The sequence below is a fragment of the Rhipicephalus sanguineus genome, chromosome 3 (assembly GCF_013339695.2).
Source record: "Rhipicephalus sanguineus isolate Rsan-2018 chromosome 3, BIME_Rsan_1.4, whole genome shotgun sequence".
Lineage (NCBI taxonomy): Eukaryota > Metazoa > Arthropoda > Arachnida > Ixodida > Ixodidae > Rhipicephalus > Rhipicephalus sanguineus.
In genome coordinates, this window is record NC_051178.1 from 230,224,274 (window position 1) to 230,246,068 (window position 21,795).

Here is a 21,795-nt window from a genome sequence, read left to right on the forward strand (position 1 = left end):
ATTTAAAAAACTAACGTTCCAGCCAAATGCGTCGTGCCAACTCGAAAAATGCGAACGGTAGGCAACAACGGCTCCTGAAGCGTCTGTTGCGATTCACAACACTATTCAATAGCAGTTCCGAGCTCCGTGTACTAGAGTGCACCGCCACTCATCTCTCCACGTGGGCTCCGTGCTAATTTTTATTGGCATCCTCTTTGAAACGGGAAGGCACGTGAGGGTAGGTGACAGTTATTGTCTTAGCGTAGTTGATCTAATGAATTGGTACCACATCTTTCGCAACATATAATTTCTATCCCCTCTTTTTGATCTTTTCTTTCTTCGTTAAAGTTTCTATCTATCAATTGTGCAGATATACCCATGCCTGTAGCAACTCACGTTCTATAAATCCTTTCTCTGCTCTTTTTTTGGTAGAATGGTGGCGCTGGGCTCAACTCTGCGGATATGGAGGAAAGCTTCGAGCGGAGTACTGTTTGCAAAGACGCATGGGATATGCCAGCAACGTGGCGATAGCGAGCAAGCGAAATATTGTAGTGTCAGTGCAGTTGCTGTGGAAGAAGGGCCTGAAACTCTACATGCAGCTTAATCTCACGGTAAAATTTGCGAGCGCGCTGTTCGCCCAAAACCGTTCAATGTCGTTGTAATCGGAGAAGTGTCATCATTGCAGCTTGGACCGTAACAGCTTCTCGCTGTATGCAATGCGTAGCTGGCGAGAACTGCACTTAGCTCTGTGCGTTCCTTGCCCTGCGGAATCATTCGCACGGTATTATTTGCAGAAGATTGATAAAATATTGAGCTTTCTTCTGTACGAGTGCAACGAAGACTGTCATAAAAAAGTTGCTTGTTCGTGTACACGAGTTCGAAAGTAAAGACACTGAGGGCCTCGGTTTTATGTGAATAATAAACCTTCTAAAAACAACTGAAAACTTCTTCACTGTACAATATTTCTTTGGAAAAGTCCTTGGCTGACGAGTTGGCAACATGTGTTCGATCACTACGTCTACGAAAATGCGATTAACGTGGTGCAAACTTCGTTTCGCACCACATCCAAGTCTTAAGGCGAAACAGTTGGCGCGTTTAAAACGCGAGGAATTATCACATGACAAACAATATTCGCGGTACGTGCGCACGCTGTTGCAGACATCGACCCCTACGACTCCGTCGCGCGACGCGCGTGGCCCGCGTCCCACACGCAACAGTCGCAGCAGAACACGTAACGAAGGATAGCATTGAGCCTTCGTACATCGAAGACACTGCACTTTCGGTCTTGGTGAAACAGCATGTCGGAAGGCGGCACGGGTGCCGGCTGTTGCGCCACAACGCGGGTTTCACCGTTACTAACACTAGCACAGACAGTTTTGTCCTGGAACGAAGACTTTGGGCTGCCCGTCGAGTCGAAGCACGGGTTGTCGTAGGCGCGACACCACGCGCGGCCATTATGGGCGTCGCGTGCACCGTTGTTGAGCCTCTTGGGCAGCGTCACCTTCTCGCTGACTGAGGCGCTGATCGTGGCTACGCTTACCCGCGATCCTTCGGGGCTGACGGGCTGGGAGTAAGCGTGGTGTTGGTGCCCGAGGGCCAATGCTTTTCCGGCCCCGATGTCTTCTTGGGCGTAAAGCACGAGCCGTCTTCGGTTGAAGCACTCGTCGCCGCCGCCGGAAGACCAGGACGCCCGCTGACCCACGGCAGATGAGTTGGAAGGCGAGTAGGACAGCTGCTGCCGAGAGGAGAGTATAACGTCTAACGTCGAGTTGCTCTCTTGCCGCGGTAGAGCGCGGATGTTGTCCTGGGCCTCCTGGAAGAGATCTAGGAAGCGGATCTCTGAGCTCGCGCTCCGCGTGGTGCTCAGAAGGTAGTAGAGGTACGTCTTGTATCGTTCCTCCTCGTCCTCGTCGCTGATGCTCTGACCCGAAGGGCTGGTTCCGACGTAGAAGCGAACGCCAGGATTGGGAGTGGACAACGACTGCGGGGAAGGGTTGACCACCTCGGGACAGCTGGCCCAACGGTTAGGGTTCCAAGTGTCATCTTTGGGGAAAAAGAAGTAAGAAATTTGTGGGTATAGGTACAGATGGCAGATGCAAGGAGACATTCTTTCTGCGCGGGAAGGCGAAAACATGGCTTCGAAAAGGCTGCAGAGAACGATCAAGAAAGGGACTAGAAAAGTGAGGTAAAAGACTGGAAGCAAAACGGGAAATAGAAAGATAAACGAGGGAATCAGTTGAACACAAAACATCGAAACACTGTACTGTTCTGTAACTGACCATCGGGGACACAGACAGTGTAAAATATGTTTTTCGTACATCCTATAAAGTGCTACGTTCATGTTACACTCTCATTGATCTTAGGCAAGTCAATTGCATTGTAATGCGGGTCAGTAATGCCTCTGTAGAATTATTACGACTGTCGCCGTTGTTTCCAAGCCCACGTCGAATCAAACACTATATTTCGCCTTTCTTTAGTTCGTTTCAGCTCTTTGCATTCTTGGAGTAACCGAGGTAAGCAAGCAGTAGCTGAACAGCACCGCTGGTAGCAGCGAACAAAGCAAAACACGTTTCTGTAGTAATTATATAAAGATCTCGAACGCACCAATGCTGAATTTCATTACACCTCGTCAGGACGAAATGTCGACAAGAAGAGTGTTGTGGCGCTGGCGACTGTGTCTGCCTCTGTGTTTATCTAAGCAGTGACGAGGCGGTGCTGCTTCAACTCTAATATTATATATAAATGACTTCTAGCTATAATTTTAATTAAAGCTGTGATGCCGCGCAACTTATAACAGTAAAAGGTGTCGACAATTGGGTGTAACAACTTCTCGCGTTAAGACGAAGTGAGGTCTGCTTTGCGTTACCGCTGCATTCACTTCGGCATCTTAGTCACAGGCACACAACGATGATATGAGAGTGATAATGAACATAATCTGTGCTATTCAGTAATCGCATGCATGAGTAACAAAAACGAAGCCACCGAAGTTCACTCGGAACTGAAGCTCCTTGGTCACAAACACTCCCTTTCATTTCACCGCAAGCATTCAGACTCACTTCAGATTACCTGTCACTCACATTCAAGTTGCGTCCGCCGAAAGCGCTTCAACCTCTTGTAAAACTCAGGTGCGTTCCTGCAAATACAAAGCAATGTATCAGAAAAAAAAACATTTGTGCCTCACTTACTTTAACGCTTACAGACGACGAATGCTGGCAAGTTTGCATTTCGTAATAGTATAGAGCAGGGTAGAAGATATTCAACTGGCTGATATAATAATAATGATGCCAATGTTTTTACATTTGCGTTGTTCCAGGAATTAAACGATAAACTACTTCGTGAGTTAAGAGTAATGGCAGAAGCGCATCTTCGATTATTTCAGTGAGTATACCTAGTGTATGACACGAAGTGGTCGAAACTAAGCTATAAGTTCATTTGCCATGGCTTACACACCGTGTTCCTCGTGCGAATGCAAACTTCTAATAATAATAACAAATAAACAACAACAAAGACGCCGTAAACACTAGTGCAGTTGGTAATGTTGCCTCGAGAGAATTGGACTATCGGAGTGAACTCTCCTGGATTCTGCCGCTGCAGTTCATGAGTGACAGAGGTCGAAATTACAAGCAGATATATTATGGTGCATGGTGCAGGGCCTTTCGTCATGCTTTGGCATGTCTCGCTATGCATATTGAAATCACGATATCCGCAAAAGCCTTTCAGCAACCCATTTGCTCTCACCATTTTCATAAAAAGGCGACGCTCAAGCGGATCAATTGTTGGCAAGCAAGCTCAAGGCTATAGGTGCGGCTGAAGCCAGCACATATGCCTTACTCCGTCTCCTGCAAGTTTTAAGCGGTAACGTATCGAGTCATTCGTTCCTCGTACGCATTGCAAAGTGACCAATCTAAGGAAATTAGTGCCGACATGCTATCGAGGAGAGTGACCTAGTTTTCCGTTCACTTTGCATGTCTCAGCCAAGTTTCAGAGAAGAGCAAGCGTGAGTTGAAACTGCATGGGCTCATATAATGCGGTTCGAACTCTCACCAGCTAAGATTGATGTTCTCCGTCGGTTCATCGATGGCGGAGATGACCTCGGACGTCTGCCTTTGAAAGGCGGGCCTCTCGAAGGCAGGCGAGGCCGCCCCAGCGCAGTCATCGAGATCGGCGTCTTTCGTAATACCTGCAGTCGATCAGAGCGCTCTCGATTACACCCCGGCAGTTTAAGAGCGGGGCGCGGTCGGCCACGCAGGTCACGGAGTGGAGAAACCCGAAGAACGAGTCCCACAGCAAGCAAGGGCTTAACAGTCAGACAATGAAACGCTTTTGCGGCCGAAAAGCGGCAGCTTTGGTGACGCGAAGAACGCCGATTGCATTTGCCGGGAGATTGGCCGACTTCAAGTGTGCCGCAGTTTTTTGAACGTATACAACATAACAAAACGTCGTGGCTCAAGTGTTGCAGGTATTGTTAAAGCGCTGCGCGATTCGCCTACACTTCTGTGCATATATTAATATATACATACATATATCGCATATACATTCATATACATTCAAACATTTATTAATAGGCCTTACCATCACAGAAAACAAGAAACAGCGCGAACCACAGGACAACAGGACTTCGGCTAAGCGCTCAGCCGAAGGACAGCGCTTAGTCAGTATGTGTCCTGTTGTCCCGTGGTCTGTGTATAAGTATAAGCTAACCGGAGATGTAGCTATGGCGTATTTCACACAAGGGGCAGTGGTTACCACTGCCCCTTGTGTGAAATACGTTGCACAGTATACAAACTCACTTGCTTCGCCTGTAATTATTCCGATCCGTATAGCTCCTCTTTTTTTCGCCGTGAATACGGCGACAGAAGCGCAGCCCATGCATGCTTCAAAGCCACAGGTGACGCGAGAAGAGCCTAACTCGCAGATTCCGTGGCGTGAGTCACAGATAAGCTTACCTCTGCGGAAACGACTGCTTGAATGTGCAAAGATAACACTGAACTAATATCGGCACACTCAAAGATACTGTCTGTGCATGTCCCACATGATTGGAAATGTTCGAGAACATGTAGCGTTTTACACAATTCGATAACGTCGGTGAAACATGCAAAACCATCCCGAGATGCGCAGTATCACTACATAAACGAGAGCCAATTTGAAGTTTAAACGAACCGCTTGTTCTTCTTGGGATAGCCTGACGTCTATTGCATTTATATAAATAGGTGTCTCAGAGTTACGCAGGATTGACAGTTCAGAATGGCCTTATATTCTAATGTCCAAAATCTGCGTTCTGTGATCGATATTAGGGTTGGATATAGCTGTACTGAATATGGAGTGGTTCTCGTAGTGGGTTATTATATAATAATTTGTGAGCAAATGAATTCATAGATTATGAAATCGACGCTGTGCGGGCATAGGTGCATTTATGGTGAATTTTCGTGCACATGCTTAGGTGGCCACATACTGTACGCGCAAAATTATATACCTGCCCAACCGCGCAGCCAGTTGAGACAATATTTGGTCCAGCGCAAAGGCAATGCATATGTATTTAAATGACAGTCAGAATGAGGTTGGCCAGGAACATTAGCAAAGAAGAAGAAAAGAAGCGCGTGCGTTTGAGAATAAAAGAAAATTAATTTAAACAAGCGCTTTTCATAAAGAGCGATTAAAATGAAGGTGGGTATAACAAATGACGAACTAGTGCTGATCACGTGCCCCCCTCCCCTCTGTCTGCAGTACGTCCGGCGTTACCGTACTCAAAGAACTGAGTGCACGGAAAAACACATATACCGATTAAGATGATTTTCGTATTTGTAAGCGCAGTACCTCAATGTAAGAGGAACTCCCGAAAGCATCCCTTGCAACGTTTTGTTGCTGTTTTGTGTAATAACGGCGAAAGTGAAGTGAAAGTCTTCCAAGTGGGCTGGGACGAGTTCAGCGTATCGCTGGCATTTATCGAGTGTGCCGTAAGACCTCAAGCCACTAGGTCACACTGTTCCGAAGAAGACTCGAAACGTCCTTGGGCTTCAGGTATACCTGTTGCCGCCGGCTCTGACGCAGAATTATGGAATAACATGCATGGTGACAAAACGCTCGTGTTTCTGCATTCGTTTCGTATTAAGAGCTAGCTTGATGCACCTAATCAGGAAGAGAAGATGAAAGGGTAAGAACGTGTTATTGTGCAGAAAATGTCAATGTAGCCCGACGTGCTACAAGTTTGGCAGCATGAATTTAACTTCATGTTTCTCCCTCTGTCTTTTTTTTTTTTTTTACTTTGGGTCCATATTTTCGAAACGCTGGGGCAGGGCAAGCCTTAAAGTTCGCCTTAAACCAAAATTGACGCCTTTGCATTTATACGTCGCTAACATTATTAGTACGCGACTCCTGCTCAATAATTCGTAGTAAACGTGATAGGATGAAATTTTGCTTTTACGAAAGGGCGGACGCGCAAAAGAAACCGTATGGACATATCGGCCACTCACCTTCCGAAATCCATTTTCTCTGCATTACTTCCTCCTAGACTGAGCATACACACACACAAACACGGAACTCTAATGGACGTACGAGCGCCGACACGGCGACAGCGATTCGGGTACCGGTGCGAGCACCACACCGACACACTGCGATATTCAAATATAACCGTCGCCTCGACACCGTGGTGCGTGCGATGACGGCTGGCAACCATGCGTCTCCTCGGAATCGTGTAGTACACGCAGCCTCACACGACGGAGCAACACCTTGTCTGGGCGCACTCGACGGCGCTCGCGCAACCGACCTGCCGCCGTATATTCACGCTATCAGCACGGGCCTCCGCTGCCACTTCACTGCTCCTCGCATGCTGTGCTTGCCTTTTTTTCGTCCGCAATGCGAGATAATGCCGCGACTTGCTCCTCTTTTTGTGGGTCTCGTTTCTTTTGTTCTTTTTCTCGCCTTCCCGAGCCTTTCGTGTTTTTTTTTTTCCACAGTGGACGTTGGTTCCCAGAGTAGGAGTACGTGCGCACTCGGTTACACACAACGCAACCTACTGCACGAGATTCAACGATGTGTATAAATCGCGCTCCAGGACGCCTCTGCTTTGACGCCGCCGCCAAGTCCAAGAAGGCGGAGTGGGATATGTTTCCGCTGTCTTGTGCAACGCCGTTATATGTCGACTCAACCTCAGCTTTCCGCTTGCATCTCGTTCCGCTATACTTTGCCGCCAGTTTCTTCTACTTTTTATTGCCTTAGTCTTCGTTTTTTTGGGCGGAACTGACGCGCCCGAGGTGTTTAGTCGGGCTTCGGAACGATCCAGGTGCGGTATGTGTACACGCGGTGGGGGCGAGGAACGCTTCTTTACCTTTCCCTTCTCGCCTCGCTTTGTCAGCGGCCCTGCCTGTAAACGCCCGTTCGTTCCCATGGCAGTGAAGGATAAGGTTCGACAGACCGAAGTTTCGCCATTTTTCCGGACGAACGCTCGCACGCCTCGCGAGGCTTGCCGTTCACACAGAAGAGAGAGCACGGACTGCCGGCGTGAATCGGAAACGCGGTCGCAGTCTCGGTTTCACAAAGAAGTACCGCTTTTGCAGTGAGTCTATATCAGAGTCGATCGCGTTAGTCGTCTCCCCATGCTCCGTTCTGGAATGCACTCTGGATTCGCGGATACGGAGTTAAATATGGGGCCAGCAATTTTGCTGCACGGTCTAGGCTGCTAGTATGAAGCACAGATATTTGAGCCGCTCTAATAAATAATTAGCTACAGTGCAAGTGATTCGATTCCGAAGGAGAACGAAGTAAAATTATATACGAATGACAACTTTTCCCACATTTTTGATGAGGTTCATTTCGAATTCTACCAGAGTCGTACAATAGTGATGTAGGCGAGTGCTGGAAAAGGCCGGATTGTAGTGATGGCTAACGCCACAGCGTATTATCTTATCATATCAGCTCGTGTCTACTTTTATTACCAACTTTACTGCTGTGAAAATGCCTTCGACATAGATAATCCACGTTTCGAAAATCTTGTCGACAAAACAGCCTAATCAGTGGCTCGTGTCATATCCCGGCTCAGCGGTGTCTTTCCAGTATATGCATGGTCATGTACTATCCGCGTCAAATGAAACCCGAACAGCGGCAAGCCTTCGCATGGTATATGCGCGCCGTCCTGTCATATCACCATTGACAGGCGCGCGCATCCGGCTTGACCGCACTGCGCATATGCGCGCCCGTCCATGGTGATAACTGGACGTCGCGCACTATACCACTGCGAAGGCTTGCCGGTGTTCGGGTTTCATTTGACGCGGACAGTACACTGCCATCTTGTTTACAGAATGACCGCTTCACTGCACCGCGAGACTGTAGACTTCAGCAACTCCTGCTTTCCTGAAGTTAAAAAGTTAGTCTTTGGAGGTTTTGTCATTACGCTTTAGGAGGAGGAGGAAAATAAAAATGAAAGGACAGGGAGGGTAGGCAGTTCTCAGTCCGGTTAGCTACCCTGGGCTGGGGAGAGGGGTAAGGGGAATAAAAGATGATAGAGAAGAGATGCTAAAAAGAAGGAGAGAGAGAGAGAGAAAAAAAAAGAACTGTAATGCGATAAACGATACTACTTAAAGTCTGTCTCTCAACATTACGCTTTAGCTGTAGCTTACGATAGCTGGCCAGATGCTGATTGGTAATGCTCACCGGCATGCGGAGTACGAGCGCCACGTAGACAATCACACAACATTAACAAAAGGCATTCAAATGAGCATTCAAATGAGGCCCCGAAAAAATCCCAAATTCAGCACGCACGTGCGCGTCCTTCAGGGAGGCAGGAGCGTGGCACTTTAATAGTAGCCCGCTAGGTCACCGCACGCGTACGCCGAGTGGCCTCGCATACTTTCGCGAGCTTAAACAAGCGTGAATTGGTAGGGATGCTCGTCAGAAATTCAAAAGACGCACCCTTATAGCGGGCTCGCAGCGCTTTCGTTTCAGAGTCAAGGGTAAGGTAAAACGACGCTTGCGAGCCCGCTATAGTGGCGTAGCCGCAGCCTAATCACCGCAGGTCTCCTACACATCTTCCTCGTGGGCGTTCAGAGGCGGCTGAACCTCGCAGAAACCTTGGAAGAGATTCACGAACCAGTGATAACTGCGTACACGTTTCCCACGCAGGTGCTTGTGAATCCGTTGAATTCGGAGTCATATATACACGGTGGGCTGTTCTAGGAAAACCCTAGTTGTTCAGCGCAGCGTGCGATGCCAGAGAAAATATAGGCGGGAAACACGCGCAGACACATTGGCTTGCCTTGCGAAACAATGTAGGTACAGCGCCTGACAAATTGTAGCGGAGCGTTACGAGCCATACTCTATATATCCAGTATGCGTGCATGGACTTTGGTGCAACGTTGTGCCTTCGAAGCTCGAGAGGAGGCTTGGATGGAGCTATCTGAAGTGCAGCGATTTGCATGGTTATTGAGAAATGTTCTCAGATTCGCGTTTTTATGAACGAGCATAAATGAACCTAGCATATAGAACCTAGTAACTGCTGTGGCAAATATAACTTTCGAAAGAAGCAGGTATGCTTTAGTAAAACTTGCTGTTGGGCTAGTTGGTGCATGTTTACAAGAAAATTCGACGACGCAAACTACCGAGAAGAAAAGGCGAAAGGAAAGAGCGTCATTCATGAAGCAGGTATGAGCCCGCCTCTGTCCTGAGAGTAAAACTGAACCGCATCGAGCGGCGGAAATTCAAAGGCTTTACTCTAACCTTATATATATTTTTATTATGCGCGGAACCAGTTACACAAGACACTGCATTCCGCTAGTTTCTGCGCGAAAACATTAGACCGACGACCATTAAAAAAATTAAAACAAAATTCTTCGTTTTACATTGGTGAGAATCAAGTGAATGAAGCCCCAAGAGCGAAGCCTCAGCGAATTCCGTTGGTTCTGCGCATGCGCGAGTGAACAAGGTACACACTCAGGACACCCGAAAGGAATACTAAGCCGAATAACCACAGAAAGGTTCCATTGGCTCGAAATTTTAGCTCCCGCGTGCCCGTGCTTAAGCTGCAAGAGTCTCGATTACCTGACAGTCCCATATTAATTGCACACCCTGTGGAAATGATGTTTATTTAGGACGAGGTGGAATGTTACCTGCTACAGGCGGATTTAGCATTATTCTCTCTTTCCTCCTTGCATTCTCTAACCTTTTTCTCCCATTACCCCTCCCACTCGTAAGGTAGCAAACCGGGTACAACATGCTTGACCTCGCTATCTTTCCTTTTCCTTTGTCTCTTTCCCTCTCTCTCTCTTTACTGTACGCGCAACGTTCGATATTGGTTCTGAGGAAGACATAGACATGTAGAGTGGTCGACTACGATCTTCAAAGGCCTATAGCTGACGCATGAAACACGACGACTATTGAAAACGACTGTAGAACAAATGAGCATACGACAGCTGTCGAACGCAAGCAGGACCTGGACAAAAGAAGGAGCGATATGCCAGCCAAGTGAGCGCTTGTAGTTTCGGCCCTGGACACGCTCCAAAGCAAGGTCTTTGGTCTTGCACAGCGATAACTTATTAAATGAAGCGAATAATAGAAGGCGGAGCGGAAGGCGAATAAATGTTGGCAGCTACAATGCAAGCTGCAAGACTCGGGGCTGAGATTGCCAATGATACGGCATACGGGAGTGACAGTTGGCACAGTAGCTGCTGCAATTACGTACTGAACTGGTCGAAAAGTAAAATCAGCGATTGACGATGGAAAAACCCCGCGGCTTTTATGCAATGGAAGCGTGACGATCTCTAAGAAGAAAGGCGCCATTTTTGCTGTGTGTGCTACAGGGACGAGGTGAAGTGGCTGAATATTGCCAACTCCTGAAAACAGATCCTCCCGCTTCTGCTTAACCAAAGTATGTTACCCTGGCGTGCTTTATAAAGAGATGCAACTTAGGATGCTTATAGCGTTCTCACATCTAGGTGAGTGTTGCGGGTGTTCTTTGGCCTGGCGATAGTGGTACGATGCCAAGGCTGCTAACGCCTTCTTCCTAGTGAAGACAAAGAAAGGATCACGCATTTATAAATGTTGCACAGCACTTATGTTTCTCACCGCTAATTCGCTTGTTATGACCTGTCACAGCATAGAAGGGGTTTAAGTTTCGTGACCTGGTGCCACAGAAGTAAAAAAACAGCTCAGGGCTGCGGGAGTTGCGGAACTAAACTTTTCCCACGTCTCACACCATGTATACGGGCAACCTTCTTTGACGAGCCAGCAACTTCGCGAATAGCGGATATTTGGCGTTGGTTGGAACGACCGCACTTATAGCAGTGTCCACGCAACTAGAGAATTACGAATAGCTTTTTTTAGCGCAAAACCGGAGAGACAAAAATCACAAACAGAAGCCCGTCATGGGCGGAAACATAGCGTTGTCATCGCAAAAGCGTATGACTGTTGTAGCCTATGTAACACTGCCATAAATTAAGCTCACTAATGTGCCGTCTAAAACGAAGACCAAGTGGAAGGATTAGAACACAGAAGCTGACAAACTTGAGCCCATAACAGCTAATACGCGACGTTATGTGAAGCTATATAGGCTAGTTTCCAGAAATATACGTGCACCGTAAAAGAACGAAGTCAGGGCCGTCGTCACATAACACCCACTACGTGTCCTGTTGCTTTGCTTTTTTTTTCGTATTTTAGAAGCTTCGCTTGGACGATAGCTTGTCCAAAGGTTAGAGTTTTACAGCTGCTCATGCCAGAGGACGACAAAACGTAAAAATGACCACATCAACCAGAAACATTTTGTTGATGTATTATTGCTAGTCCTAATGCCCATGTACAATAGCAATGACTCACTTTTCTGTGGTACTTTACGGGAGCTCATATTTGCATGCATGGCAACATGTAAAGAGTTAAAACGAATAGATAAAAGGTGGAGATGCAGAAACTGTGTTGTTTTGGTTGCGAAACAAGCTTGGCACGACTTCGGGCTCTTCTGCCTCGTTAGTAAAATGACGGCCTTGTCCCTTTCGCGCTCGCAGCTCAAGTGCCGCTTTGTCAATGTGATTTCTTGTTTTTCTTTTTTTAACTCGTTTACGAAACAGAACAATGCAAGGTCATCATAGCTTTTACTCGCGAGGAAGACGCACCCGCAGCGACGCTTTTTCACGCGTGAACAGAAATGCGAGAAAAAGCATGGAGTGACTCATCGAAGACGGACAAGCGTTTCGGAAAGCAGCAGCGAAACAAGAAAGCACAGTGCGTGAACGGAGGTATGTCTGTTCGTTTGCCGCTGGATCTCTTTTAAGGGTATTATTATAACAAATCCTCGCAGAAAGCTCACAGAAGCAGGTTACTAGGCCGTTGGGCAATTAAAAGCGTCTAGCGGGAAACGAGAAACACTATAGGTGCCATTTACCCAAATCTGTTTACTGGGAAACCGACGCACGGCGCGGTGCCATTTGAGATGAATCTAAAAAAAAAAAAAGGATTTGAAAGGAATCCAGCGCTTCAGTAAAGAAGAAAAAGAAAGAGCAGCTGCTTGTCCTGTGGCAAGCATCTGCTCACTTCAGATTGTTCACCCCCTAAAAAAAAAAAAGGAAACTATGGCCACGTGCACAACTAAACGTTCATCGAATCGGCCGCTAAACCATTTACCGTCGTTCTTGTTTTTCTTTGCCTTTTCCGAGAACAAACGTAAAGCGGACGAAACCATTGCAAAAGCTGCGCACTGTATGGCAGTGCGAGAGTGAGCGAGTGGATCGCATCCACCGAAAAAGACTTGTCTTCCGCGTCGCCGCATTGCGGAAACAAAAAGTCGTTCACCGCGCGTCACGAGTATATAAGCGGGGAAGAACAGCCCGCCCATATGCCGCCCCGTGCGCCGCGATAAAGACGTCGGCTACAGGTTGCGGCGGCCATCGCAAAAGAGCTGCGACCCCATTCCCCGCGAGCATTACGGGAGCCGCCGCCGTGAACGGACGGGCTAACGGACAGACTGAGGGCAACGGGCCACGGCGTTTCCAGCCGACGTCAATGGACCGAACGTCACTCGCTATATAGCGGCCTCGGCATGCACACTTTTCATCTTTTTTTTTTGCTTTTCGGCACGTGGTCTGACCCGTCGAGCAGAACGACTTGCGGGAATGTGACATATCCGGCTTTAGGAGGAGGTTGCGCAAAAGAGTCCCCGTTGTCCGCAACTGGGACTGCGACCAAACTCGAGCGCGCATCGGGCGCGGACGTCCATCAACTGCGGCAGCTGGTGGGAAGGAAAAGAACAGCCGTCGCCGCGGACGGCTGGCGAGGAAGGAACAATGATATTGAAGGTTGTAATCCACGGAAAGAGACCGCCTGCGGTTTCTCTCTCGTAGTTGAACTCGCATCGCAAGGACTTGCCTGGGCTGGAGAACGTCTCTGGGTGCGCAGTATAGGGCGCGGCAGATCGCAGCAGTGCGTGATCTTACAGGGATCGCTTCGTAAGACATACGCTTTGTAAAAGCTGAACATTTCCCAGCAACGTGCAAGAACGACGGCCTAATTACACAAGAGTATGGATAATAACGTAACTATAAATAAACAAAGAGAACATAAAATAGTATTGTAAGGTTATAAGCGAGGTCTAATGAACGAACATCTTATCTATCTATCTATCTATCTATCTATCTATCTATCTATCTATCTATCTATCTATCTATCTATCTATCTATCTATCTATCTATCTATCTATCTATCTATCTATCTATCTATCTATCTATCTATCTATCTATCTATCTATCTATCTATCTATCTATCTATCTATCTATCTATCTATCTATATATATATATATATATATCGCCTTAAAACATATTGTTATATTCATCTTTTCATCGAAGGCTCCCTGGGTGCCATCATAATCCCCTCAGGGCTGTGGTAAATATGCGTGATCCCCTAAAAATGCACTGCCGAGGCAGCGACGTCGTTAAAGTTTGTACTCACGTGCCACAATCTAGAAAGGAGGTGTCCCCCCCTTCTCAGTTGAAGAGGTCTTTACCCCTCCCCCCCATCAAACCCCCCTCATACACACGCGTTATGCAATGTCATTGTGAGGGTAAACGAAGCCACCTAATGAGCGTGCGGCACGTGAGGACACCGCACGGCTCAAACGCCATTGAGAAGGCGAGCTGGCGTCTTCACCTTCGAACACATTTTGCTGGCACGTGCTCCACGAGCGTGAGACGATTAAACGAACATTCGACGTCGGTAATGTTTTTAGTAGCTTTGTTTCTTTTGGCAGAGGTTGTTTTGACATGCCGTGTGAGCACTATCTCGGAGAAAAAAAAAAAGAAAAACGAATGATTCAGGGATCGCACTGTCGTTACAAAAGAGGTGCGTGTTGAGGACGCTGACAGATATGGCCCTTTGTTTGGGGACAACAAGCAAGTTAGAAAACGGGTCATGCAGTCACCTGAAACACGAAGACAGCGCGAGGCAACTTGCACTAAAGAATGGAAGCCGACTCATTAGCATGCCAGACAGAGCGGCACGGCCGCGTCTGGCACTTAACCGCGGGTGGCCGGCCCGATATCCGTAGGAACAAAAAAAAAAAAAAAGGACAGAGGGATGCAAGATTCAATTGCACCGGACGTCTCATTAAATGGGCCGTGGCAAATTGAAAATCGTCGGGCGTAAAGCAGCACAGGCAGCCAGACGTAACGCTTCGCGTTAACAGGACGACACTTCGGTTTCTGCGGATGCCCGCTGCGACACGCCGTCGCGCATTTGCGAACTACTAGAACAAAGGCACCGATCGCGGTGCCAACCGACGCCGGAAGCCCGATGAGACGACATAGGAGACGAACGACGCTTATGGAGCTCCTAGGAAACGCTCCAGACGCCCAGCCTCTCTGCAGCTGGTTTTCCTTTCGCTTCGGCGGCGCGCGTACCAAGGCCACCAAGAGCGGCGGGAGCGCGTGCGTTGAGTGAAACCTGTTGCACAACAACAGTCGACGGAGCAAGGGCTATCGAACCGTAGGAAGGACAAAGCCGAAACGACGCCGATGCAGTCGTGGGTGACTGCAGCCCCGAGAAGAACATAATCGCTCACTCGTCGTTCGTGCACGGGTTGTCGGCGAACGGGCGACACGCAAGCGCGGCGGCTCGGGCATTAGCATCGTAACGATTACGTCGTAATGCATAAGTCTACCGGAACGAGGTTGTTTCGGCGAGAAGCGCGGGGCGGGAGCGTGAGACTGAAGGGGTTCGCATGATGTGCAAACATCTTCGCAGGGCATCTCGAAACACGCCCCTGTGTGGCTTGACGCAACAGGCGTTGCCGGGGCGACCGAATATCGGGGCCTTTACCAGGACTCACGAACCGTCGTAGCGCTTTTTGTATACAGACGTCGGTAGTACAAACAACTGCGTAAAAAAAAGATGCAAGAAAGTGCGAGAAGCAAGAAAGTGGTCCATCGCATCGTTGGCATTATGCAGGTAAAAAGCTTCAAGGCCTGGAACTATAGCTTTTAAAAGTATAATATTCTACCACACGTTTCTTAGCATTCCCAGTAACCGTTTGTGAAGCGAGCAGTAACACGTGTGCCCTCGCGAAATGTATGCCTACGCTCCGTGTTATACAAATACATGAAGCTTATTACACGGACACACATGCACTTTGGAGAAAATCGATTTGCATGTTTGTAGGGACAGGAAAAAGGGAAGTAGGCAAGATATAGTCTTAGTCGTATAGGACACGTCACAGCTATTCGTATTCTCATATGTCGTGCTATTGGAAGCAGACTCTTTCGATCAAGTCGCAACAAGAGATTGCGCGCATAAAGCAGTAGTTTTGCTGATAGACATGGAAGCCCTGCGTAACGTGCCGCCTTATGGTATTCGTATACGTATAATGGGCACAAATGCTAGAAATTAAATATTTTTCATTTCTAATGCAGATTTTCCATCAACTGCAAACGATTCACGAAAAAAAAACACATACAAAAAAAACGAAGGGAAGAAACTCTTCGAAACATTTGCATTAATGTACGGAATAAGTTGTATTCCTATCAAAAAATAATGCATCATGGTTTATGTTTCTGAAGCTCACGACCATGTAGTTGAGTCAGCAAATAACCAACGTTAAAGGACGCGAATCAGACACTTCGCTGATGATGACACTTCGCTCAGCACGGATGTATTTTTTTTCCCTGCTGTTATGCCCGAAGGCACATAATATCGTGATAAACGCTCGACTTGCGTTGAATATTCTATCTGCGGACGCCCAACAATACAGTATTGTAAAAGCGGTTCTTTAATGAAGTAAAGGACTTGGACACACTTCTTTTCACAGCCGGCTGACACAAGCGTTCTGGCACGAGATGAACAACTGCAGTTTGAGTTGCTCGACCATCGGAAGCACGTATGACAGCTTTCTTTAGATGTCAATGGCTTTCTTTTGAGCCATATGTTGCTCATAGAATGAACCTAATTATATTTAGGCCATCCGAAGAGAGAAAGCAACACATGAGCGCACTACTGGAGGCGCTCACTGGGAAATCGCCGGCAGAGTTTTCGTTGCATACTATGACATTTGTTGGCACTTAACGGCCTTTAACTTTCACAGTGATGCATTCCTTCTCTCGTTTGTCCTCTGAGCGTAATTTGGCGCTCAAGCGGAGCTCATCCGCAGTCGAAGCGGCACTCATGTAATGTCAGCGCCCGCAGCATCGAGCGGCCGCTGCTGCGGGTTTGTCAAGCGGCTGATCGCAAGACAAAGCTTGCTGAACCATGACACCGGGCTGCGCATTTGTTGGTGTGGAGCTGCTGATTTGTGATTATGTCACGTACAAGTATTTTTAGCAAATTATATCCGAGTTTCAGCCGATAACGAACGACGCGGCCGCTAGGCTGGCATGGTCACATTTGACGCACTATAACTTGTTAGTAACCAAAATAATGCATCGTTTTTTTCTGCACAATGGTAGATGACGTCCTTGACTTCAATCAGAGGGATTTCAAAAAAAAAAAAAAATAAAAATGGCCTTTTTGAGAAAATCATTTTCAAAGTTCGGCGTTTTTGGTAAATCACTTACGTTTCAGCCCAATTATCAAGTAAACTGGAGCGCGATAAAACCATGCAAATTATTTTAAAAGAGAGCGAAAGTATCAAACTTAATATGTACCGATTTTTATTATCCTCACTTTAACTTGCTTGCAGCAATAAATTCCTGAAATAGAGGTATTTTGTGCGATTTGCCAAGTTTGTGATTTTTTTCTTCAAACGTGCTTCGACAAGCAAGGGAAATAATAGACTCATAAGATTCTATTTCACTTGTTCTTTAAGGGGAATAAATATTGTGACGAAGAAGTGCACTGTTTTTTCCCTAGGTGCGCTCAAAATTCAGAAATCGCGAAATTGGCGGAAAAGCGTTTTTTTTTTGCGGCCAAAATTTATATATTTTTTTTTCAGGCGAACAAATTTTTTTTTCGCAAAACTAACTGCGAAACCGTTGTTCTGGGTGTAATGCCTAGACCTACAGTAAATTTCATCACAATCGGGAATGGTGACCGGGACCTCGTGTTCGATCTTATCTGGACACACCCACCTTCAGTTATACAATACTCCTAACGGCACCATGCACTGCCAATGCCAACTGTGTATTTTTCACGACGTGCTTTTGACAACAGCTCAACCTTTCATGTGACCGAAAATCTTTGCCGCAAAACTGAGCGCGCCTTTATTCTCGATTTTAAGCTGCAGCGGTTCGGTTATAAAAATGGTCCTAAGACACTCTTATGGAAATAAAGAGAACACCTGCCATTAAATTAAAGAAAGAAAGAAAGAAAGAAGGAAAGAAAGAAAGAAAGAAAGAAAGAAAGAAAGAAAGAAAGAAAGAAAGAAAGAAAGAAAGAAAGAAAGAAAGAAGGCGTTTCGGTACGACGGCTTCATGACACATCAAGTTAAGACGAGTTGCCGACAACTATTTTTTGCCAGCTTTGAAATAAAGGAAGCGGTTTTTCCTTGTCTGTAGATAGAGAGAGAGAGAGAAAGAGCGAGACTCGCAGATTTCGTACCTTACTCTGTACGTGTGCGACGTTGTTAAGTACACACGTAATTGATGGACACCTACCGTATGCAAATTGAGGGCCCTAACTTCCAGTTTGCGCAAGTTGAACAGTCTACAGTTTCGTGCTTTATGCCTCTTCATTGCTCTTTCTCTTAACTGGAGCAGGTTTTTAGAGCTAAAAAAAGAAATTATTTATACGTTGTCAACTCCCTTCGAAAGCGTCGCTTGCATGCAAATCAGCTGAGAATGAACAGAATAACAACGAACTTTCACGAAGGTCGCCATTGTTACTTTTATACCCGTTAGCCTCTTTGCAGTAAGGAGGCTTTGACTGCACATCGTGTGTACGACTGGGGCGATGCTACATTGTCTTGATCATGTGGCACATGTGTCTAATATAAACGAGTGGATTATTTAAAACGGCTGACTGATCTCAACAGATATCAGTACCGGATAAGCTTACAGCAAATATATTTGGAATTAATCTTGATATTTGTGATTAGCTACGACTTTTGAGTACAGGCTACATAAAAGAAGAAAAAAAAAAGAAAGCATAAACGCTAGCGTTTCTTTCGTTTTAGTATGTTGATGTCATGGAATTTTTTTGTAGGTACACAAGAGGGGTTCTGTTGTATCAACTGAATTTTCATTAACGATAGATGCATAAGTATGTGGAATTCATTTTTCGATTTTATGATCTCTTTATCTCCTGCCCGTGCGATCACCGTCAAATCTGTTTGAGTCAACGACTCATCGCGTGTCCTCGGGTCGCAAGGCGAGGCCACTTGAGACGATGGGCGTTTGCACATAATTGACAGTGATGAAGATTCATGATCCGCTAGCCCGGTGGAAGGAGACTCCATCTAGCAATGTGCCGTTGTTTTTCTAGGAAATCGCTCCCGCAAGAAAATAAAAAGATGGAAAAATAAAAGGAAAAGAAGAATATATATTTTTAGAAACTACAAAGTCACTGTTAAACAAGTGATATCCAATTACGCACTTCTCCCACGCAATAAGCAGTGTGCGTGCCCAAGTACATCTACAGCCACAGATACGCGAAAAAATTCAACATATATTGTCCGTTCGTATCTGTTTTTTTTTTTTTTTAATTGATGTCATTTAGGAGATGTTGACGCATTTACATAGCGCCGGCTACTTGTTTTCACAGATAATAATGCGATAAAATACTTGAGTATGTTGGTGTTCGCCTAATACTCCGCAAGACAAAAGACTGGCCGATATAGTACTGCGCGTAAAGATTTGATGCATTCTTGTGTCGCGTTCGCTATGACGTATACATTTAGTAAACACTATGACCTTTTTTTTTCTCAAATTGAATTCACTGAAAAAATACAGCTTTTTCCAAGAACACGGAGAAAGATGAATGAACTATTATCTAATAAACGGAAGCTGGCTGCAGGTCTTCAAGAAATGCCAAAAAAATTACTCTGTCGCATTTTCATAGGTTTACAGCCTCTACAGACAAGCGTAAATGTTTCAAGTGGACGTCTTAAAGGTTCTACGAGGATACCAGCTTCACAGGGTTTTAGAAACGTTCGGCAAAGAGCAAAATGCATAAAATTATCCCGTTAAACGACAGAACGCTTAGCAGGTTAGTAGGGATTCATCACGGAGGAAGCTAAGACGTGCAAACACTGATACAAGAGAAGGGCTACAAAAAATAGAAGCGCCGCTGTATGTGTTTTCTGGTACTCCTGAAACATGGTGTCCGTGTTTTCACGCCTTACTTTCTTTCGTGATTTGTCACCACGAAAGGCATATATGCGCGATCTATGCTGACGGCTAGCGCCCGAAGCTCAAGCTTCGTGTTCTTTTTCCAGACACGACCACGTGACTTCTCGAGAACCTGGAATCGTTTCGCGCGTTACTGTGAGTAAACTTACAGCGAGAATCGCGCGGCATTCATTCACTGTAACGATGATCGACAACACTCACCCGTCGCCGTGAGGATCATATCCGAGCCGCGCAGGATACTCTTCGCAACATGCGCGAGCCGTCGTCTTGAGGTCTCGCAGCACCGACACACTATTCGCGTTACCAGAGGCCCGACTGCGGCGGCCGTTATGCCAGAGTCGTCATTGTGCGGTCCTCCTGTCTCACGACTTCAACGAGCGCTTTCGCCGTTGCCAGCCAGCCAACGGAGCCTCTAGGTCCGCTGTGGCTAGGCGCGGGACGACGTCGACGTGCGCTGCGAGGGTAGAATGGCGCCGCCGCTCTACGGGAGGAGGTCAGTCCTGATAGCCGGAAACACAGCTGCCGCCGCCGCTCGGAGCCGCACCACCAAGAATCGTGACGACCGTTTCTTTCTGTACACGGCGCAGTGTGTGTAGTACGGCTCGCAGCCACGGCCACTCCTCTCTCCGCCGTGCGTCCCCTTTGTGAAGAACGGGCTGCGCGCCTCTATTTCGTCAGTGCGTGCTGCGCGGCAGACCGCGAGCGAGAGAGCCAAGAAAAATTAAAACGCGCGGCGAGGAGGTATACGATGCAGGTGCGCTGTGTGGCGCGTGCGTGCGTGCATCGGCGGTGACGACGACGAGATGTATAACGGAGAACGAAGGAAACGACGCCGCGTCACGTGTCTGGAAGGACAAAAAGAGTAGGCGGAAACGAAGAAAGAAAGAAAAAAAAGCGTCGTCCTCGGATGATTCGTAACCCTTAGTGACTCGTGACGGGATGAAACAACACAACGTGGCGTGCCGTGGACAATACGGAGACTGTACACACACAAGATGCTCGGGGAGGCGAAAGCAATAATAATAATATTATCCAGGGTTTTACGTGCCAAGACCACGATATGATTATGAGGCGCGCCGCAGTGGAGGGCTCCGGCAATTTCGACCATCTGGTGTTCTTTAACGTGCACTGACATCGCGCAGTACACGGGCATCTTAACATTTCGCCTCTATCGAAATGCGACCTCCGCGGCCGGGATCGAACCCTCGTGTTTCGGGTCAGCAGCGGAGCAGCGTAAAGGCTCACCGAGGCGGGCAGATAAAAGATGGTGCAAGTTGATGGGCTGTAGTTGGTTCGCGACTGGGAAACAGAGCTGAAAAGAAGGCAGATGAAAAAAAAATAGAACAGGACAAATTGTTGTTTTTGTCCTGACGCATTTTGTGTCTCTGCAGTTTCTTGCGCGGCTCGATCCTATGCCTACAGTGTTCCAGAAGCCTATATATCCGATTGGATAACGGAACAGTCCAGAGTTTACGGGCTCGCGCGGCCTTACATATTTCTGCAAGGTCGCTATGTAGGCTGGGTGTGTCGAACTCGTGGTGGAAGTCGGCATTTTATCTGGATATTCAGTGGAACTACACTACGTTCATTGAAAGTGCCATTTACTGCGGCACGTGCACGCTTCGCACTTGTCTGCAGCGCCTCAGCCGCCTTTTCTCGCAAAAAAAAAAAAAAATAAAAAAAATGCGCAGACTTACGCCGTGATCACGCCAAATAGTCGCAGCGCATGCTAGGTCCTTGTGAAAATTCAAGCGTGGACGGTAGCTTGTAGCTAACGCAAGGTAGCAGCTGTGGACGGCGCCAGCGTCCACGGCCACGCGCTAGACTGCTCTGGACAAATGTCATTCAGACTGTACACCTGTGACTATACATTCGACCGTGACGAGCACCCCGCTCCGACGAATGTTACGCCCCTTTCGTTTGCAAACATGTCAACTTCATTTGCTTGGCCAGAAGCCGTGCTACGCATGAAGGCAAATGAAGGCTTGGCAGTTTTATCAGTAGTACTCTACAGACAAAAAAAAAAAAAAAGAAACAAAAAAGATGATAGTTTGCCTGCCTACTCGACATAAG

At 47.1% G+C, this 21,795-nt stretch overlaps 1 protein-coding gene across 2 annotated transcripts; it reads right to left on the reverse strand.

The window, feature by feature from the left end:
• Window positions 1-894: 894 nt before the first annotated feature.
• On the reverse strand, window positions 895-20,761 carry LOC119388368 (uncharacterized). 2 transcript variants are annotated; one of them, XM_037656072.2, is made up of 4 exons: window positions 19,924-20,761; window positions 4,024-4,159; window positions 3,057-3,112; window positions 895-2,022 (listed from the first exon to the last, which is right to left on the reverse strand). In XM_037656072.2, the coding sequence occupies exons 1-4, from the start codon at window positions 19,940-19,942 to the stop codon at window positions 1,148-1,150; spliced, it is 1,086 nt and encodes a 361-aa protein (XP_037512000.1). In that variant the 5' UTR covers window positions 19,943-20,761; the 3' UTR covers window positions 895-1,147. The 2 variants fall into 2 exon arrangements, with proteins under 2 accessions (XP_037512000.1, XP_037511999.1); XM_037656071.2 differs by lacking the exon at window positions 19,924-20,761 and adding an exon at window positions 6,450-7,150.
• Between the last annotated feature and the right edge of the window lie 1,034 nt (window positions 20,762-21,795).